Raw genomic sequence first — 20,736 nt, 5'->3', positions numbered from 1 at the left:
TGTGTGTGTGTGTGTGTGTGTGTGTGTGTGTGTGTGTGTGTGTGTGTGTGTGTGTGTGTGTGTGTGTGTGTGTGTGTGTGTGTGTGTGTGTGTGTGTCTGTGTGTGTGTGTGTGTGTGTGTGTGTGTCTGTGTGTGTGTGTGTCTGTGTGTGTGTGTGTGTGTGCAGCTATTTATGTAAGATTTGAAAGACTAAAGGCAGTAACAGTGTAAAATGTGACAATATTTATTATAAACATTATAAAACAGCCTCTCTGAATCATGCGTGCTGTCAAAGACGCTAACATTTGTTTCCAGTTTTCACCCCTTACTAACTGCAAAACGAGATCAATTTACAGCAACCTAGGGCCCATCTCTTAAATCATAAATCTGAAGGGCTGTTGTCATTTCCACATCGATTTCATTTTCTCTCACATGTTTCTAGTTTAGTTTAATAGCTTTGTAAAAAATAAAAAATAAAATAAATTCTAAAAAGAGAAAACTGGCAGTAAAGAGAATAGTGCCTATCTGCTGATCTATCTATCTATCTATCTATCTATCTATCTATCTATCTATCTATCTATCTATCTATCTATCTATCTATCTATCTATCTATCTATCTTTATCTATCTTTATCTATCTATCTATCTATCTATCTATCTATCTATCTATCTATCTATCTATCTATCTATCTATCTATCTATCTACCTACCTACCTGTTTGTCTGTCTGTCTGTCTGTCTGTCATCATTCTATCATGTCTGTCTTTCATCCACCCATCATCTTTCTATCCTTAGGAGATGTAAATCTAATAATCATTTCATACACCACTCCTCCTCTTTTACTGTCTGTTTAGTTGTGTCTGTCATCAGGTATGTGTATGATTGGGTTTTTTATTCATTATGTGTTGAAAGGTTTGTCTCCTAGAGAGTTTGTTTTGTCTTCTTAGAATCACAGCTAAAAGTATGTTAGAGCATAATGAGCTGTTATGAGTCTGTTTTAGGAGGTTAAGTATGGCTCTCGATGTGTGTGTGTGTGTGTGTGTGTGTGTGTGTGTGTGTGTGTGTGTGTGTGTGTGTGTGTGTGTGTGTGTGTGTGTGTGTGTGTGTGTGTGTGTGTGTGTGTGTGTGTGTGTGTGTGTGTGTGTGTGTGTGTGTGCGTCTGTGTGCATGTGCTGGGTGCTGGATTCTCTGTAAGGGTGAGGAGATTCTCAGTAGTTTTAGGAATTTGAGTGGCTTTTCGCTGTAGAGATGGTTTCTGAATGTATCAGACTCAGACACGTACGTTGAAAACGTTTGGCCACATTTTGATATAAAGCTAAACAGAAGTGATAGAAAAAGACTTTCAAAAGACAATCAAATTCAAGTTGCAGCAGGCCCAAAGATTTACATGTCTGTGGTAAAGGCAACTAATCAAAACGCATGCAGTGAAGATAATAAATCTCGTTTATCAGATCATTGTTCAATTTACGACTTTTCTTGTTCTCAAGTGCCTTTGTCTGAATCACTGCAGATTTAATCTGTGATATTTTCTTATCTGAATACATTTAGTCCTGATTGTAAATAGCAGCTGAGCAATTTAAGTGCTGATTTACTGAAATAATATTTTCAATTACACGGAGTCATCCAGGAAAACAATTTCCTGTTGAAGGTCACCTCTGATGATGTCATCTGCCACAAGGACAGCTGCTCTGTCGCCCATCCTTATTGGCCGTTTCATGTTGGCATGCAAATAATGTTAAGTAAGAATATAATTTGTAAGTCGCTTTGAATTAAAGACGCTTTGGATAAAAGCGTCAGCAAAATTAAAAAATAAATGTAAAATGAATAAATGTTGAGGAAGACCTGCAGTGATACAGACCTATGATCCCAGAGACATTTCTCTCTCCCTCACACACACACACACACACACACACACAAGTTTATGAGGAGCAGTGACAGGTTTTATGTTATGATTCTGTTTCCTCTTTTCTTTACACTCCTTCTTTTTCCAAATGCCAAAATGGTTGCTGGCCAAAGTACTGTGCATATATGTTTGGGTGAAAACCTTAAACATGAATAGTCTTCCTGTTAATTGGAGATATATAAATGCTAAAACAAATACATAGTGATTTAAAATACTTTTTTTTTTTTTTTTTTTTTTTTGGATCACAACCCTCCACCACCCTTATTGCTTATTGCTTTAATGAATCTCTCTCTGTACACTACCATTCAAAATCTTGGGATTTTTTAATGTTTTTGAAAGACGTTTGCTCACCAAGGCTGCATTTATTTGATAACAAATACAGTAAAAACATAGCCTGGCAAGCCAGACGTACATCAAGATGTTTAGTCTGGCAACTCACCATAGACACGGTCAATCCGAGGGGCGGGATAAACGGCTGTCTTTCAAATTCCCTCTGCACGCAATAGGACAGCGCTTCAACCAACCAGAGCGTTTTCCCAACAGCGGAGCTAACGTTAGTTGATAGATTCAACTTTTAAATCTGGCCGACAAAACTATGAACACATCTTCCTTTTTTTAAGAATGACTTAAGTGCCGTTCTTTGTTCTTTTCTCAAAGAAAAACTTAACTCCAAGTCCTCCAGAGTTGCGGTCAAAGCCGATTCGAAAGACCGCTGTTCTCCATCCGCAGCAGCCGTCATTCTTTGTTTTCAAGTAGCAGGAACCGTCACAACTCTGTCGTCATATGTTAAGCCCGCCCCCGCCTACTCTATACACGACGTGATTGGCCTGACCCAATTTAGGTTTTTGCAGCAAAAAGGTCTATTGAGAGTTGCTAGACTGACCCTGGCTGCAAAATAATTTTGCTGCCGCTAGGGTGCGTCTAGATTTCTAGGCTAGTAAAAACAGTAATATTTTTGCAATAACTGTTTTCTATTTTAATGTTTTAAAATGTAATTTATTCCTGTGATGGCATAGCTAAATTTCCCAGCATCATTACTCCAGTCTTCAGTGTCACATGATCCTTCAGAAATAATTATAATATGCGGATTTGATACTTAAGATACATTTCTTAAAAAAATATTGCTTAATTATTTTATGGAAATCATGATATATATATATTTTTTTACAATTCTTTAATGAACAGAAAGTAAAAAAAAAAACAGCATTTTGTCTTTAGTGTCACCAATTTAATGCATCCTTGCTGAATAAAAGGATTAATCTTACTGACCCCAAACTTTTGAACGTTAGTATAGTACCATAGGCTCCATTGACTTGTAGGTCCACCTGTGTGTGCACCTGTGGAGACTCGGTTGACATGCATGTTATCAGGAGGAGATTCAGGCCACAGCTGGTGTACTGTCTGATTTAAGACCCTTCAGACAGAGCTAGAGTTTACAAGCTCCACTGAAGGAGGCTTTAATGTGACCATTAAGCTCCTGAAATTCATGTACATTCCAAATGCATGATCTCTGATACTAGGTGTAGACAGACCCGTAGGTGAAGAACATGACCTTTCAGCTGTGGCTCTTCTCCGCCGTATGTGGGTTCAAGACCCAATCAGAACTCTTCGGCTTATGTGATGGACCCTGCGCCCTTTCACAGGACAAGTGGAAAAAGTGTGTGTGTGTGCTTGTGTTGTTGTGTAAGGGTCAAGTTTATGAAAATTTCAATTAATTTTACATTCATCTTTTATTTCACATCTCTTCTATTCAGTTCTATTCAGTTCTATTCTATTCTATTCTATTCTATTCTATTGTTTTGTTCTGTCATTCAAAACTGGGACAAATAATGTATTTAGGTTTAAGATGAATGTAATGTATCTGAAATTAATTATATAGTCTATGGTCTGCTGTACAATTGTTATGTTTGTTCTTATTCACTGTTTAACCCTCTGGGGACCAAGCTGTTTTTGGGGCCCTTGAGATGTTCTGACATGCTCTGACATTTGTGCTTTTTTCAGTTATTTATAAACATGTTAATGGCAAAGGTGTAAATTCACTCTATATAGCACAAACAGGCCTACCATAATATGCGAGCAACATGTATGTAGATGTTTGTATTTTTAAGAGAATAATGTTTATGCGTGGTTATTTAAAAAAATAAAAATGAAAGTTGCTGAAATAAGACCACAAAACTCATACAAAATATGTGCCCACAAGACTTTTGACTAATGGATGTTGTCCCTTTCAGTTCTAGCTTCAAAATTATGTGAAAATAGTCTTGCTTTATCGTTCACAAAAAAAAATACATTGATTTAAATGGTGTAAAACAGGTTTTGCTTGGAAAGCCAATATGCGAGGGGGAGGAGTAGTTTACACCTTAGTCCCACCCACTCTGCATAATGACTCTGCATAATTAGCCATTCATTCAGGTGTGACACTGACTGAGCCACAATGCAAAGACAAAATATATATTTTGAAGAAGACTTATATTGACCATTTAAGATTTTGCTTACATCTATCTTGTAAATATGTTTTGCTATTTTATTAAAAAGGTTACAATTACAACAATAATTACAATTTCAGCAATATTTCTGCAAAAAAGTACTCTTTCTTTGTAAAAAAAAAAAAAAAAAGATTATAGGCCTACATTTTATCATATGTATTCATTAGTTTGAATATAGCCAACATTGGACGATCTTAGTCTATGACTTTATTTTTGACAAAATAGTATTTTATATATATTCAGAAAAGCTTATTTGATGTGACAGTATATTCTACAGTAAAAACTGTACCCAAATCTAGTCAACAAAATGTTGTCTTTCATACTTCGCCTGACTGTAACGCAGTAACTGTAACTGTAAAAGCAGTTTATTCTTTCACACACAGACGCGCGATTCATATTTAGGCTAAACAGTCTTTACAAATAGACGCGCGATTCATATTATAGAAACGCGATTCATCTTTTTGTTTACATAAGCCTACAACGTTATTCCATAACGTTATTCCACATTAACACTTGAGAAAGGATAACTTAGCCTACCTCACTCCTCAGCGGGATCTACTCCTCATATCAGCACGGAAAATTTTCTCCATAAGGTAGGCTATATTATGCCTCTTTGTTTACAGCTGATGTGGGGGCGTTTCACAGACTGAAATGGTTCTCAGAATTTGCGTTTGAATAGCACGCGCTCTCCGGGGAGTGGTCACATTACTTTTGAATGGCTCCTAATGAGCTCGACTGGAGTCGCTCTCTTTTTATACAGATTACAGAAGCTGATAATATTTGTTTTTTATATAAATTACTTCATTTAAAAGCTGCGATCTCAAGCTTTATGCCCGTGGGTCTGTTTGCCTGTTTGACTGAATTTTCGCGGAGTTATAGATAATTTTCGAACGCGTTTCAAATGGGAGTTTACTGACAGAGAGAAGGCAGAAATAGCATCATGTAAGTTTTTCTTTATTTGTCAAAAAGCAAAACACTTTATTTGTATTGTGAGTATACAGAAAAAAAATAGAAACTGAACAGGATCGATTGATGTATTACACGAAAATGAAAGATCAAAATTAACAGAGCATTTTGTGTTTATTTTTCATTGCTAAAAAAAAAAACGAGCAAAACGCGCGGGCGCGTTTTTGGTCCCCAGAGGGTTAACCATGTTTAAGCTCATCTAAACAGTTTTAGTTTCCGTAAATGTCGATCAACTTACAGTGTAAGACTTGTCGCTTTCCATTGTCAATTGCGCTCATTCTTGTTGTGCGTTTTCAATCTGGCCACCCCCGTGAGCGCCGAGTCTGATGATGAGAGAAACAACCCTCTCCAATATTTAGATTTTGGACTGCAGTACCAGTTTCAACCGCTAGCTGTCAATATTACATACTGCACCTTTAAACTGCATAATGTCTACAGGTGTTTGTGAGGGTTAAAGCCCGTTCACACCAATCACTGTCAAGTAACCAAGTTTTGATAAATCAAATCAAGTTTTGAGGATCATTCTAATTCTAGGAGAATAGTGAAGTCCATACCACCATTATTACGATAACGACACAGAGGAATGATACAGAGGGTTATGTTCTCATTGATTTTGTCCAGATGATGAATAATAAAGCGTCATTAAAGAGCTCGAGCATTTAAAGCAGCGGATGACAAAACTGCAGAGTGCACTTACAATAGGTTATCGCCCATTGGTGTGGACACTATAGTTATTGTTGTAGTTATTGTTTTTGCTGTGAACTGGCCTTTAGTAGTAGTTGGGTTTGCTAAAGTAAATATTGCTACTATGAAAGGTCCTTACCAATACAGCTTCAAATGTCTCTGTGTGTGCATTAATTTAAAATATTGAATAAAATGAGGGAGGGCTGGTACTCCATAAATTCATCCATTCAGCACTTTGTCAGAATGCACAAATACAATTACATGTAATCACATCCAAATCCCTCTCTTCTTTTCATCCCTTCCCTCTCTCCCTCCTCTCATTCCATCACTCTGTGGTCCCCAGCTGCTTGTCTCTCCATCACGGGCTCGGCCGCAAATTAACAGCCCGCGTGTTCTGTTACGACGCCACTGATATCATTACGCCTGCACGCCTGTCAGAGAGATAGATGGCGGAGAGGGAGAGAGGGGTGTAGTGAGGGGATGGAGGGTCAGACGAGTGTGACAGGAATATAAAGAACCGAGGATCTACCTTTCATGGCCTTCCTTTTTTCTTTTTCTTTTTTATATCAGTTTCTCTTTATTTAAAGTCAGGATGTTCACCTGATACATTGACCCCCCATAATCAGACACTTAATGGGATATTCTTTTGTTGAACACGTACAATTTGGACACCAAAAATATCTTCTTATATGTTAAATTTAAAACTTTGACCTGAAAATAATGCATACATATATGTATCATTAAGATACTGTTATAGTTTTTATTAATATTTTCTTTTTAATTTTGTTTTAATTGTAGATTGTAGTAATTTTGTTTTAAGTAAAAAAAAAAAAATGTCTATAGTTATTTTATTACATCATGTTAAGCTAAATTAAATTTGGAAATTTTGCCTTGACATCTAGCTGAAATGAAAGTTCTTTATATTTTATTTTATTTTATTTCAGTTAATGTTTAGTTTAACATTATATATATTTATATATATTAGTATATGTGACCCTGGATCACAAAACCAGTCATAAGTCGAACAGGTATATTTGTGGCAATAGCCAACAATACATTGTATGGGTCAAAATGATCGATTTTCATTTATGCCAAAAATCATTAGGATATTAAGTAAAGATCATGTTCCATGAAAATATTTTGTAAATTTCCTACCGTAAATATATAAAACATTTATTTTTGTGAGTGAATGCAGCACAGTCGGGGACATAAATGGACAACTTTAAAGGCGATTTTCTCAGATTCCAGATTTTCCAATAGTTGTATCTCGACCAAATATTGTTATATCCTAACAAACATCAATGGAAAGCTTTTTTTTAAAAAAATTTTTTATTTGAATTGTTTTTTAGATTATGTATAAATCTCAATTTCAAAAAATGTACCCATGTGACTGGTTTTGTGGTCATGGGTCACATATATAAAATGTTAGTATAGTTGCATTTTTTGCATAATGCATTTTAATCTATGAATTAAACTATCACATTTATATATTTACATTTTACTTTATGGTGCTAACATTGATAAGCCATTAAAGTATCAATATATATGTGTCATATTTGTTTGTGTCATACATTTTAAGTTTATTAAAGTTTATTTTCTTTTGTGTTTTTGATCAAAACTATTGTCATGCCTTTATAATAAAGAACAAACAAATATGCAAGGAGAGTGAGATTTCTGCCCTGCGGACTGTCATGTTATGAATCAGACTTTGAAAACCTGCGTTCGGAGGACAGGGAGTGAAGATAGGCTCACCTGGATCAATGGTAACACTCTTCGGAGAGGCTTTAAATGAAAATATGAAAGGTGAGAAAAGTGTCCATTGAAGCGTGAAGAGAGATAATGAATGTGGGATCCTCACAGTGCAGGGGGACGTGAATGTGATGGGATTTAGAGTCCAGAAACAGTCATTTCAACAAGAAAGGACAGCTGGAAAAACGTAATGGTCGATGATCTGTTTAATATGGATGTTTTGAAATTCTTCATCAAGTCTGTGTGCACTATCCTTTACATAGCATTTGTTGGGCCATTTCAAAAGTATGATTAATGTGGACTTAATCAGATGTAGGGCACAAAGAGGTCTTATTTAGCACACTGCTCGGTATTTCATCATGAAAGTATTTGTAGAGACATAATCCCATTGGTGCAATCTAGGGAAGATCTCTGAACACACATATAAAAAGTAGGAATAGAAATTGTATAGGATTTAGGAAGATAAATTTTTACCGTGTTAGGGTTCATCGTTATTAATTTTGTGTGCGTGTGTGTGTACAGGTTTAATATACTTTGTAAAACCTTTGTAAAAAAAAAAAAAAAAAAGGATAGTAAAACCTGAGATCACCTTCATTGTGGGGACCAGCCACCGAATGTTGTTTTAAAATGTTACACGTTGTGGATGAAATCCAGTGAGGAATAAAGAAAGTGATGTCTGCCCTCAGAACAGAAATGTTATGCTTATAATCACAATCTTACAAATTATTCTAATTCAAACTTTCAGGGAAAATGTTTTTTTAGACTCATTTACATAATTCCTGCACCCCTATCCAGTTTCAATCGCTGCGTCTGAAATCACATTCTGTGTGAGTAGGTTCTACATTTGAATTTGAATTTACTTCACGACCGTTAAAAAGTACGCTCTATAGGAGGATCTTTGTTGACATCTTTGTACGCATGCGCGAGTGGTTGTGTGGCAACAAAACAAACAGTATTGCGGGCAGTAAAGACGCGACGAGCACTTTCAAGAGAGTTAGCGGGCGAAATCCACAATATATAAGCACTTTAACATCTGAAGACCGGAGGAGGTTTGGAGAGAAGCTCAAAATTTGTATTGGTGACAAAATCGAAGTTATTCAAAGCCCATATGAGATCTGGGATGACAAAAAACATTGGTCCGACTTGCCCGTGTCTTGGCCACCAATCTGCTGGGGAGACATTTATTCTTATTTAATAGAAACCCCTGGACCCTTCACTCATGAAAGATTAAAGGCTTTCAAAAGTCTGGAGGCCTATGATTATTTTGTTTTTCAAAAAGTTGGGCCGATCTTTTCTGCCAAACAGAAAGCAGTGATCGTGCTAAAAGCAGAGGTTAGAACAGCCTTTTCTTTTGCTTTTAAGTTTTGCGATCCAGAATAGCCCATTTTGATGTGAGGAACATAGTCTGGGTGCTGTGGATCGCGGTTTGGGACACCTGAATCAGAACGCGAAAACATATGACTCGGTTGATTTGACTCAGTTTTATTTATTTTTTTTATTCAATCTTCTATAAATACATAGTCACTAAGACTTAGGCCTACCATGAACAAAATGAGCCTCACAAACTCGATCAGTAACGTTAGCTGCAGGAATCCAGGCTTTCTTCGGAGCGTCCAGGTTCAATCGCCTAATTGCACGCAACCATTTCTTTCGTTTTTCGTGATCCTTTTCGGAGGGAATTCGAAAAAACTTTTTATCAGGCCCCCAACGAGCCGTACTCGACCACACAGCAAGAGTGAACCATCCTCTTCTCTAAATCCTCCTCCAAACGTGCAAAACAATCAAATTAGAGGTATCTAGCGGTGTTTCCTGCCACACGATTCCCATGATGCAACGCGACAAACATAAACAATGACGTCACAAAAGATCCGCCTATAGTATGAATATGGGTAGTGTGAATGAAATTCAGACGTACTACATCCGCCATGTTGTTACTGTCACATGACCTGTCAGTTGTGTCGCTTCACAGCCATTCATAAATCCTCTCCCGTGGCCTCATGGGACAGTAAAGTGTCCATCGGATGCGAACTTCAGAATGCTGACAGAAGTAGTAGGCCATCAGGGGACTTTTCGCATACTGTTTTCAAATATTATGTATTTGGACATACTTTTCTTTTGGTGTGCTGTTTTTCATATACAATATACAGCAGTTGGGAAGTGTTACATTTCTGATGCAGAGTATCATTCATTCTGTACTTTAACACTCTCTCTTGGGTAATGTGTGATTGATTGATATGATGGGTTATTGTGAGCTTATGATATCACTGGGTTACATAACAAAATTCACACTTATCGCCTTTGTCTTTGAACATTTTTGCATGCGAGTAAGTGTGTGTGTGTGTGTGTGTGTGTGTGTGTGTGTGTGTGTGTGTGTGTGTGTGTGTGTGTGTGTGTGTGTGTGTGTGTGTAAAAACTCATTCATTGCCTCTCATTGTGTTGGTACACAAACTACACATCTGACTGTTGTCTATTGACTAAGGATGTAATTTTACCTATAGATGTGTTTCAACGTGTCTTTGGTGATTTTATGTGGGGAATAAATAACTTTAGCTAGATTAATGAATGATTCTGGCGAATGATTTCTCCCTTCTTTTTTTTTTTTTCATTTATTTATTATTATTAGTATTTAAAAAAAAAATTTAATTGCAGAAAGACTATATCCACATTTTTGGAGCTTGCACCCAAATAGAGAAAAAGTGCATTTACCTATTGGCTGCACTGCTATAATTGATTTGTGACATTGCATTCTTAATAGTGCCTCATCCAATCAGATTTATAATGCATTACTGTTTTGAGATGTTTTGTCTTTTAATTCTATTATAGTTATTTTAATTTTAGTATAATGTAGATATTATAGTTTTTATTAATAATTTGAATCAGTTTTTATTTTTATATTTTCTGATTTCATTTTAGTTAAAGTTTTAGTAATTTTGATGTTTATTTTTTCATTTTTTCTTCTTTAAAATGTCCATATATTTTTTTATTTTTTTTATTTTAGTGCATTAGGTTAAACTGAATTAAAATGAGGAATGTTGTCTTGGCAACTAGCTGAAATTTTTTTCAGTTACATTTATTTTATGAAGAAAAAAAATGGGGAAAAAATGGTCAGACATTGCTTGTAAATCTCAGAAATAATAAGTAACATTGAATTAAACATTACATTTTAGTAGAAAGACTGAAATGGTATTTTCTTGTAAAACATACTCAATTAATCCTACATTTTCATTTAATTTGGTTTATTTGTTATGAATAATCTTATCTTTTGGGTGCATCCATCAAATTCCTCCAAATAAGGAAATAATCAAATGAGATGAAGTGATTATGTAATTTACTTGACTTATTATTATGAGTACGTGGTTATGTGATTTATTGTAATTAAATATAAATGCATCTATTAATGGACAACACACATAAATATACTTTTTACTTATAAATATTTTTTTATTTGATATATACTGTAATATAAAAATATTTTTTATATAAAATATTGGTCATCCTGAACTAACTGTCTGCCCTAACTGAACTAAGGCCTGATCCTGGCTTAGTCTAAACCCTATCTGTGAAACCAGGCCAATGTTTTGTTTAGTTTTTTATTAGGAGTGTGGCCCTTGAGCTTTCCAAAGTTGAATCACTGCTCTAATGTTCTTGTGTTTGTTTGTGTGTGTGTGTTTCCAGATTATTTCTTGGAGCTGTTGAATCGTTCTGAAGCATCACTCCAGACTTCCTTCCAGAGTGGGTTTGGACCTCTCTTCTCCCAAATGACAAAGGTGTTTCAGGATCTGTACTCAGACCTCCGGCGCTACTATCGAGGGGCCAACCTCAATCTCGAGGAGGCTCTGAATGAATTCTGGGCGCGTCTGCTGGAAAGACTCTTTAAAGCTTTAAACCCTCAGTATAGTATTGGAGAGGAGTATCTGGAGTGTGTAGCCAAGCAGTCAGAAACGCTGAAGCCCTTTGGAGACACTCCCAGAGAGCTCAAGACCAAAGTCACACGCACGGTTATTGCTGCCAGAACATTCGCGCAGGGTCTGGTGATCAGCGGCGAAGCGGTCCGGAAGGTTTCACAGGTAGGGAACTTTCACTCTCTGTGTCTTCAAATAACTTTTCCACCATAAACTAATGTTTTGTCCCAACCACCTTGATATAGAGACATTTTGCCTGTTACTTGGCTGCTTTTTCCATCACTTTGCACTGAGTAGCCCAGTTTATATCATGATAGCTCATCGGTCCAGCGATACAGCTAAATACTGTTTTGTCAGCTACAGCTATGTGCTGTTAAATTACAGTTTTATACTGTAGCTGACAAAACGGTATTTAGCTGTTAATTTCAAAAACAGTAACACACCATATTTTTACAGTATGATGCTGGGAACCACAGCTGCCAGTAGTTTACCGTTTTTTTTTTTACAGGATTATTTTTTACAGTGTATACCCTGCCGTTCAAAAGTTTGGGGTCCTTCGATTAATTGTTTTTTTTTTATAAAAAAAAAAAAAAAAAAAAAAAAATTATATAAGATTTTTTTTTTTTTTTTTTTTTTGCTCAACAAGGCTGCATTTTTTTTGATAAAAAAAAAAAAATACAGTAAAAACAGTTAAGAGTGTGAAACACTGTATTATTACAATTTAAAATAACTGTTTTTTTATTTGAATATGTAATTTATTCCTGTGATGGCAAAGCTGAATTTTCAGCATCATTACTCCAGTCTTCAGTGTCACATGATCCTTCAGAAATCATTCTAATATGCTGATTTGCTGCCCAAGAAACATGTCTTATTATTATCAATGTTGAAAACAGTTGTTCTGCTTAGTATTTTAATGGAAACTGTGATAAAGACCCCTCGTCTTTACTGTCACTTTTGACACTTTTGTGCCCTTGCTGAAAAAAAAAAAAACACCTTTAAAAATGTTATAGGTCCCAAACTTTTGAACGGGAGTGTAGCTAAAGGGATGGCAAACAATCCCTTTTATATACAGCTACACTCCCGTTCAAAATGTTAATTATTACTGGTTTTTTTTTTTTTTTATTATTTATTTACTCTCACATGATTCCCATATGTGGTTATTTCTTTGGAACACAAAATTAGAAATTACAGAAGAATCACCACACATCTCTTGCAATAAAACAAGCTTATAGTGAATGTCAACAGTAAAAGTACCATATCATAAAAGTGATCCATATAACTTGTGCACTATATTAACAGCATGCCGGTTTGAAACAGCAGGGTTTAGTACATAATTTAGCATTTTGGTGTGAACTATTCCTTTAAACATCAAATATGTCGGGACTGGCTCTGATTTCACGAAGGACAGACAAATATCTTGATACTGGAAACTTGTTGTTTCGCGCCTGGTTATAGATTTCAGAAAGATTTCCTTCTCAGTATTCATTGTATTCGTATTTTATACCTGTGGCAATGCACAAACCCAATACCACCTTGAACCGAGACACAAACAGACACAAACGCATGTTGAAGCATTGGTGGAAACCGCGTAGGATCAATGCATCAGGAAAACAAGACAAAATGAATATCCCTGAGGCTGTGGCAATCAATGTACATACAAACACACCCACACACACAGACACACTGCAACAAAAGTATTGCATCTATCCAATTAATGTAGACATTAGATGGAGAGATGCTCTCAACTTCAGCCTTTACAGGTTCATCCAAACTCTACTTCGTTCCTTGTAAAGACCATTTATTGTTGTTTGAAATCCTTGGAGGCAAAACCCCATTTCCTTAGCCAATAAAAGTGCCTGTATATTCTGACATGTTAAAGTCAAAAAGGTTAATGAAACCTAAAATGTACCGCAGACATAGCACATGGCCCTATTATTGCAATATATTACATTGCAGGGAGACAGTAAGTGTAGTGATAGATCAAACCAACCTGACTCTCATTCATTGATATTTTGGAGTTTACTCACCAGTTGGAGAGGAAACGGCAAGCTACTTATATTTACTGTAGTAGTTCAACAACAGTTGGCGATTATTATTATTTTTAATTATCTCAGATATGACTGAAGGTTAAAAAAAAGCAGGAAAGTAAAAAATCTAAAAAACAAAAGGAAATCCCACACACTATCAATTCTTGCGAAAAGTATCAAAAAATATTTATTAGCAACGTTTCGGTCTCATGACCTTCGTCAGGCATATACGCCGTATGAGACCGAAACGTTGCTAATAAATATTTGTCTTATACTTTTTGCAAGTATTGAGTATGCGGGATTTCCTTTTGTTTTCTTGTATATTAAGCAAAATAATATAATATTTTATCAAAAGATGCTTTTGACTAAATGTTTTATATAATGATAATTAAAATAAATAAATTATTAAATTATTATTATTTATTTATTTTTATTACTGGTATTACATCTGACTTTTAGTCATAAATAGCATAATTTGATCAAATATATTATTTTGTATATATTTAATTATTAGGACTAGGTGTTGACACAAATTTCACAAAGTTCATTCATCAACTGAAAACAGACTAAAATATTGATTCTTGGGATTTAAGAATCGATATTGGTTCATCACAATGAGAATCAATTAAAATCGAGAAATCAATATTTTTAACCCAGCCCTACTATTTATTATTGCAATATACCGTATGTACATAATACTATTTGATATGTTTATTATTGTAATAAATATATATATTTTTTAAATGATCACTTCAAAATGATGTAAGATGCCCATGTGTGGTCTCAAATGACTCAGAAAATCAAGTTTTTTTAATGAAGTGAATCATTATCTCAATAAAGTGATTCACTGTGAAGAATCAGAATTCTCAATGCTTTATAATGAGAGAGAATACAAATTTAGTGCGTTTGATCAGTGTCATTCAGCGAACAATAGATATAGCCTTTTCTTACATTAGTTGTTGAAAAAGGTGAAAATATGATTGTGCAGAAATGTTATTCTGGGCAAGGCCTTCTCATTCTCTCAACCCTTGAAACTTCTATTAGCAAGAAATAGTTCACCCAAAAATAAACAATCTTATCATTATTTACTCACTCTCGCGTCGTTCCAAACCGTGTTGAACCAAGCAGCTTGTTTCCATACTAGGAAGGGATTCAGACAGTTTCACATAGGTTAAAAACATGTTACATTATCACTGATAAAGGATAGAAAGATCTTTGATTTCTTATTATTCCTGTTGTCCACTTTGGTTTATCTGTTGTTTACTTCTCATTCTTTTCCTCCGCTTTTCTTCTCCTCTTCTCAATTCTCTTCTCTCCTGAAATCTAAATGAGTAGTGAAGGGAACCTAACTCTGACTCTGACCTCTTCAAAGTAAGTCAAGGTTGACAACACAGAGAAACTGCCAGCACTGCATATTGAAAAGGGCAGTGTGTGTGTGTGTGTGTGTGTGTGTGTGTGTGTGTGTGTGTGTGTGTGTGTGTGTGTGTGTGTGTGTGTGTGTGTGTGTGTGTGTGTGTGTGTGTGCGCGAGCTAAGGTGGGAAAAGGATTGGTTTGGCAGTCAATTTCCAGTCTGTTTTGTCTGAGCAATAGATGCTTTTTAACCCCAGCATGTAAGAGGGAAAAGAAAATCCCAGAATGCACTTCACATAACACACATATTCAATTACATTTTGCACTAGGTGACTAAATAATGTATATTGTTAGCCATAATGCACAAGCGTCAATCCCATTGGCTGGCGCTTACCTGTAACACTTCACGTTTTGATTGCAGCAAATCACACTGTAAAAATAAAAGGTGCCTGGAGGAACCTTTTGGGGTTCTTCACTTTGCCACACCGGCGGAACCGTCTGTAGATCCTCTAGGCACCCTTTAAAAAGGGGTGGTTCTCTGAAGAACCACACAAGTTTCCTGAGGAACTCTTACATTAGGCACTGTGTGGAACCACTTTGGGTGCCTCCAGGAACCAAATTTCATTTTTTTTTATATTTAATTTCATGTTTTAACTATGGTTACCTTTGACTTCTATTATAATAAACAAATTAAACCAAATACAAAATAAGAATTGTTTATTACATATTTTGTATTCATTTTTATACATACACTTCCATACACACGGGAAAAAAAGCTAACTATAGATTAATATCAATGAATACACAAAAGAAATTGTATAATACATAAGCAACATGAATAATCAACCAAGTAAATGCAAAAGGCTATACAAGAAAATACATTTCAACAAAATGCATGGAAACACATATGTTCCACGAAATAAATCAATGTTTTTATTTTTTATTTTTATTAATTAAAAATGTCCATCTTCACTTAACTTTAAAACATTTGTGTTTCAGTCCGATGGTAAGTCTGACATCACTGTTTCCAAGTCCAAAAGCTCTATCAGATGCCAAAAACAAACAAACAGTGCTAATATGCACTCATTGTGCTGTAATATTCCTGAAAATTATGATCCTAACCTTTATCTCTATACCGAAATCTCTGATGATTAGTTATTCAGCTATTTTGAATCATAAAATGTTGAAGTATGGGATGCCGTTAGACTGGAGACTGTAATGTACACTATGCCTTTTGAAAAGCTTAAATGTGTGACTTGAATCAACAGTGTTCATAAATGGTTGTTGAGTATTCTCATGAAACAAGATAGAGGAAGTAGAGATAGAGACAGAGAAGTAGAATCCCAGTCATTTCAATAAGAATCCACACGATCAGCAATTTCGTTTGTGGTAAAAAATGTCACTATGGGACCAAGTTGGTCACTGGAATTTGCTAGATTTGACCAACAGAAAGCTGCTTGAAAGTGACTCCTGTGTGAGCTGTGCTTCATACATTACGTCACTACACTGCTGACAATGGTCAATGGACTTTTTTGCCCGTGTAATTTCACGAAATTCAAAAATGTGACTGCACCTTTACTCGCTGCAACATAAAATGCAATCAATAATAAAATCTTCACAAGGTACTTAAAGAGTTAGAAAAGTGAAAAGGTACAGCAGATTCGTTTTCCATTTGTTTTTCCTCTTTTCTGGTGGATGGTCCAGTGATTTTCGGGTCTACAGGAGCATTTTTATTCTTGTTCAAACTTGTATTTCAGCTTACCGAGATCCCTGCAAAGTACAACATTTACTGTTAATAAGGTTATTAAAGTGATAGTTGTCAAATTTAAATAATTTCCTCAGCCTTGTGACGTTCCAAACCTGTTTGACTCTCTGTCTGTGGAACCCAAAAGCAGATCTCAGGCATAATGCAACCCGTCACCATTCAATTTCACTGCATGAAACACCAGCAGAAAGAAATTGTGTAAATCATTCATGAAACCATTCTTATGTACACTTGTGTAGTTCAATTTAATGCAACAATTTATGTAAAAATGGTTAAGCTCCAAAAATGTCCCAGAAAAGATCCCAAATAATCAATGAGTTCACAACTCATGTGTTATGGGTTGTGTTGTAAGTCTTCTGAAGCCATATAATAGCTTTTTCCTCTTTTTTTTGTCGAAAAAGACTAAACTTGAAGTCAATTCAGAGTTAAAATGTCTTATATTCAAATGCAAATGATAAAGATATAAGAAAAAATGCATAGCATTATTGCCGCCAAACCTGTGATATTATTTTTCTGAGTAACATGAATGAGATTTGAGAGCATGAGGGAAGATTTTCAGAGAATAACTGATTAAAAAAACACAAGTACACAGTCAAACAATACAATTTCACACAGAGAAAGTTCATAGTAATAAAGTACGTGCATGTGGTGCAGTACTGTAACTTACTGTAATTCAATGTTGCCACTGAAATGTTCAGATTATTTTAGAAATGTACTGGTTGTTCTGGGGAAACAAAAGAACAAAGCTGATTATTCTCAAATATTTATTGACCAGTAAATGGCTTTAAAATGGTATTTGAGAGAATGAGGGCACCTGTAAGTAAAGATAGGCTTAACAAAAACAGACCAAACTATATTAACCGGCTTTTGTTATTCATAACAAACGCCAATGAGGACAGCAGGAATCAGCTAAATTAAGCTATATCAGCAATTTGAAGACTCAGTTGTACATGTTGAATTTAATGACTAAATCAATCTAAGACAATAAGTCAATAATTTCCATTTGTTCATTAGATCAACGTATCTAGCATCGCGGCTAAACCTTCATACCAGATACTGTGCTATAAACGAGTGGTAAACACTGTAAAAACGTAGTATTGTATAATACATTTAGTTTATATATATGTGTGATTGAATATATAGTGAGTAGACTCTGTATTTATATTAATTTGGCGAGTTTACAAACCTTGTAACGGAGAGCCGAACAAACGGCGGAAGCTTTGATGAGGGGAGCCGTTACTTTCAAACCCTGTGACGTCGATCAGCTGAGCTTTGATCGATGGCTTTAATGCGCGCGAGCAGCGCGAGGATCACTGAAGCGACGACAGCAGAGGAGAGAGCAGCAGTTTCGTGACAGAATAAAACTTTTAACTTAAAACTTTTCTCCTCCTGGTTCTTCTTCTTCATATTATTAATATTATAATTATTTAGTGTTGTAGTTTAAGGTTTAAATTAATCAATAAAATAGGCCTATACTAAATAAATGTAAGCTACCCAGGTGAAAAGACGTATAGGCTACTGTTAAATGTATTACAAATGCATTAAAGTATATTTGTATTGTAGGTCTACTAAAAACACACTCAAGTACATTTTTAATACATTTAATAGTACGTCTTTTTCACCTGGGTATGTATACTGAATCAAACTTAAGTAGCCTATAATAATAATAATAACTAGAATGTACATTTCCTGAAGAAAATGTGAAGTGGTGCTTGCAGTGGCAAAACTCGCCTCTCGGTTGCTAGTGTGTGGTACATGATTGCATACGAACCAACAAACATGTCTGTACGATTTTGTGGAGCTGAAATATGGCTTCTATATGTTGCAATATGGTTGCTAGGTAGCTTTAAACGGTTGCTAAGGTGTGGTTACACATTTACCATGATGATATTTACAGACTGGTTTCCCAACCGAAACAAACAAGCACACCCCCATGTCTATAAGATGTTCTGGTGCTGAGATATAGCTTATTCATGTGTTTGTACGGTTGCTAGGGTACTCCAAATGGTTGCTAAGGTTTGTTTATACAGTTTATGGGGTAATATTTAAAGAATATTTGCAGGTCTGGGTCAAAAAATGCCCAACTCTGTGTTTTTACGGTTTGTTACTGTGATATGGCTTATAAAGGTTGTTCAATGGTTGCTAGGGGCCTGTAACTGGTTGCTAGGGCGTGGCAATGAAGTTGTTATGTCACTACTTATTGGCTGCTTGATAGGACGAATCAAAAGAGCCCAACCCCAAGCCTCTATGACCTTCTGAGCCAAAGAAAAGATTTTTCAAATTTTGTGCCTATGTTAAGTCTATGGGACATTTTTCGGCAAATTTTTCACCCGCCAGACGAACATCTTACACTCGATCGCTTATAAAAGTCATAGCACACCTCTCCTCAATAAACCGGTCGATTTGACACCTCATTCAGGGGTCTGTGACAAACGGTGTGGGGCGAGTTACGCGCCAAAGTTTTGTCTAGGTGAATAGTAATCACAACACTAGAATGTACATTTCCTGAAGAAAATGTGAAGTGGTGCTTGCAGTGGCAAAACTCGCCACTGGGCAGATGCTAACACAATTAACATGTTGTGATACCATGATATACCACGTTTTAGCATTATTTACCACGATTTACCATGTTTCTAAGATGATTTACTACGATTTACCACATTCCAGCATGATTTACTATGATTAACATGTTGTTAAAATGATGCTAGCATGATTAGCATGTTGTTAACATGATTAGCATGTTGGTAGCATGATGCTAGCATGATTAGCATGTTGCTAGCATGCTTTAAACAAGATGTTAGCATGATTAGCATTTTGCTAGCATGTTTTTAGCCAGATGCTAACATGATTAGCATGTTGCTAGCATTATGCTAGCTTGAATAGCATTTTGCTAGCATGATGCTAGCTTGATTAGCATGTTGCTAGCATGATGCTAGCTTGATTAGCATGTTGCTAGCATGATGCTAGCTTGACTAGCATTATGTTAGCATGATGCTAGCTTGATTAGCATGTTGCTAGCATGTTTTTAGCTAGACGCTAACATGATTAGCATGTTACTAGCATAATGCTAGCTTGATTAGCATGTTGCTTGCATGATGCTAGCTTGATTAGCATTATGTTAGCATGATGCTAGATTGATTAGCATGTTACTAGCATAATGCTAGCTTGATTAGCATGTTGCTTGCATGATGCTAGCTTGATTAGCATTATGTTAGCATGATGCTAGATTGATTAGCATGTTGGTAGCTTGATGCTAGCATGATTAGCATGTTGCTAGCATGTTTTTAGCTAGACGCTAACATGATTAGCATGTTGCTAGCATAATGCTAGCTTGATTAGCATGTTGCTAGCTTGATTAGCATTATTTTAGCATGATGCTAGCTTGATTAGCATGTTGGTAGCTTGATGCTAGCATGATTAGCATGTTGCTAGCATGTTTTTAGCTAGACGCTAACATGATTAGCATGTTTCTAGCATAATGCTAGCTTGATTAGCATGTTGCTAGCATGATGCTAGCTTGATTAGCATTTTGCTAGCATTATGATAGCTTGATTAGCATAATGCTAGCATGATGCTAGCTTGATTAGCATGTTGGTAGCATAATGCTAGCATTATTAGCATGTTGCTAGCTTGTTGCTAGCATGATTAGTATGTTGCTAGCATGTTTTTAGCAAGATGCTGTTGCCAGGTGGTGGTTGCTAGGGTTTTCTGGGTGGTTGCTATGGTGTTGCTAGGCAGTTGCTAAGGTGTTCTGGGTGGTTGCTAGGCAGTTGCTAGGGTATTCTTGGTGGTTGCTAGGCAGTTGCTAGGGTATTCTTGGTGGTTGCTAGGGCATTGCTAGGTGGTTGCTATGGTGTTGCTAGGCAGTTGCTATGGTATTCTGGGTGGATGCTAGGGCATTGCTAGGCAGTTGCTAGGGTGTTCT

General features: G+C 35.9%; 1 protein-coding gene and 1 long non-coding RNA gene across 2 annotated transcripts in view; one reads left to right on the top strand and one right to left on the bottom strand.

Moving 5' to 3' along the window:
- Window positions 1-20,736, top strand: part of gpc1b (glypican 1b) — a 90,463-nt gene that overhangs the window by 48,185 nt on the left and 21,542 nt on the right. Inside the window, exon 3 of the mRNA XM_082173576.1 lies at window positions 11,442-11,833. Coding sequence (XP_082029702.1) covers window positions 11,442-11,833 — 392 coding nt within the window. The remainder of the gene's footprint in view (window positions 1-11,441; window positions 11,834-20,736) is intronic.
- Window positions 15,769-17,989, bottom strand: LOC309501576. The gene is made up of 3 exons (XR_014206926.1): window positions 17,479-17,989; window positions 16,907-16,979; window positions 15,769-16,816 (listed from the first exon to the last, which is right to left on the bottom strand). It is a non-coding gene; the product is annotated as an uncharacterized lncRNA (long non-coding RNA).

The sequence above is a fragment of the Leuciscus leuciscus genome, assembly GCF_965113295.1.
Source record: "Leuciscus leuciscus genome assembly, chromosome: 6".
NCBI lineage: Eukaryota > Metazoa > Chordata > Actinopteri > Cypriniformes > Leuciscidae > Leuciscus > Leuciscus leuciscus.
This window is presented reverse-complemented; position numbering and strand designations above follow the sequence as displayed.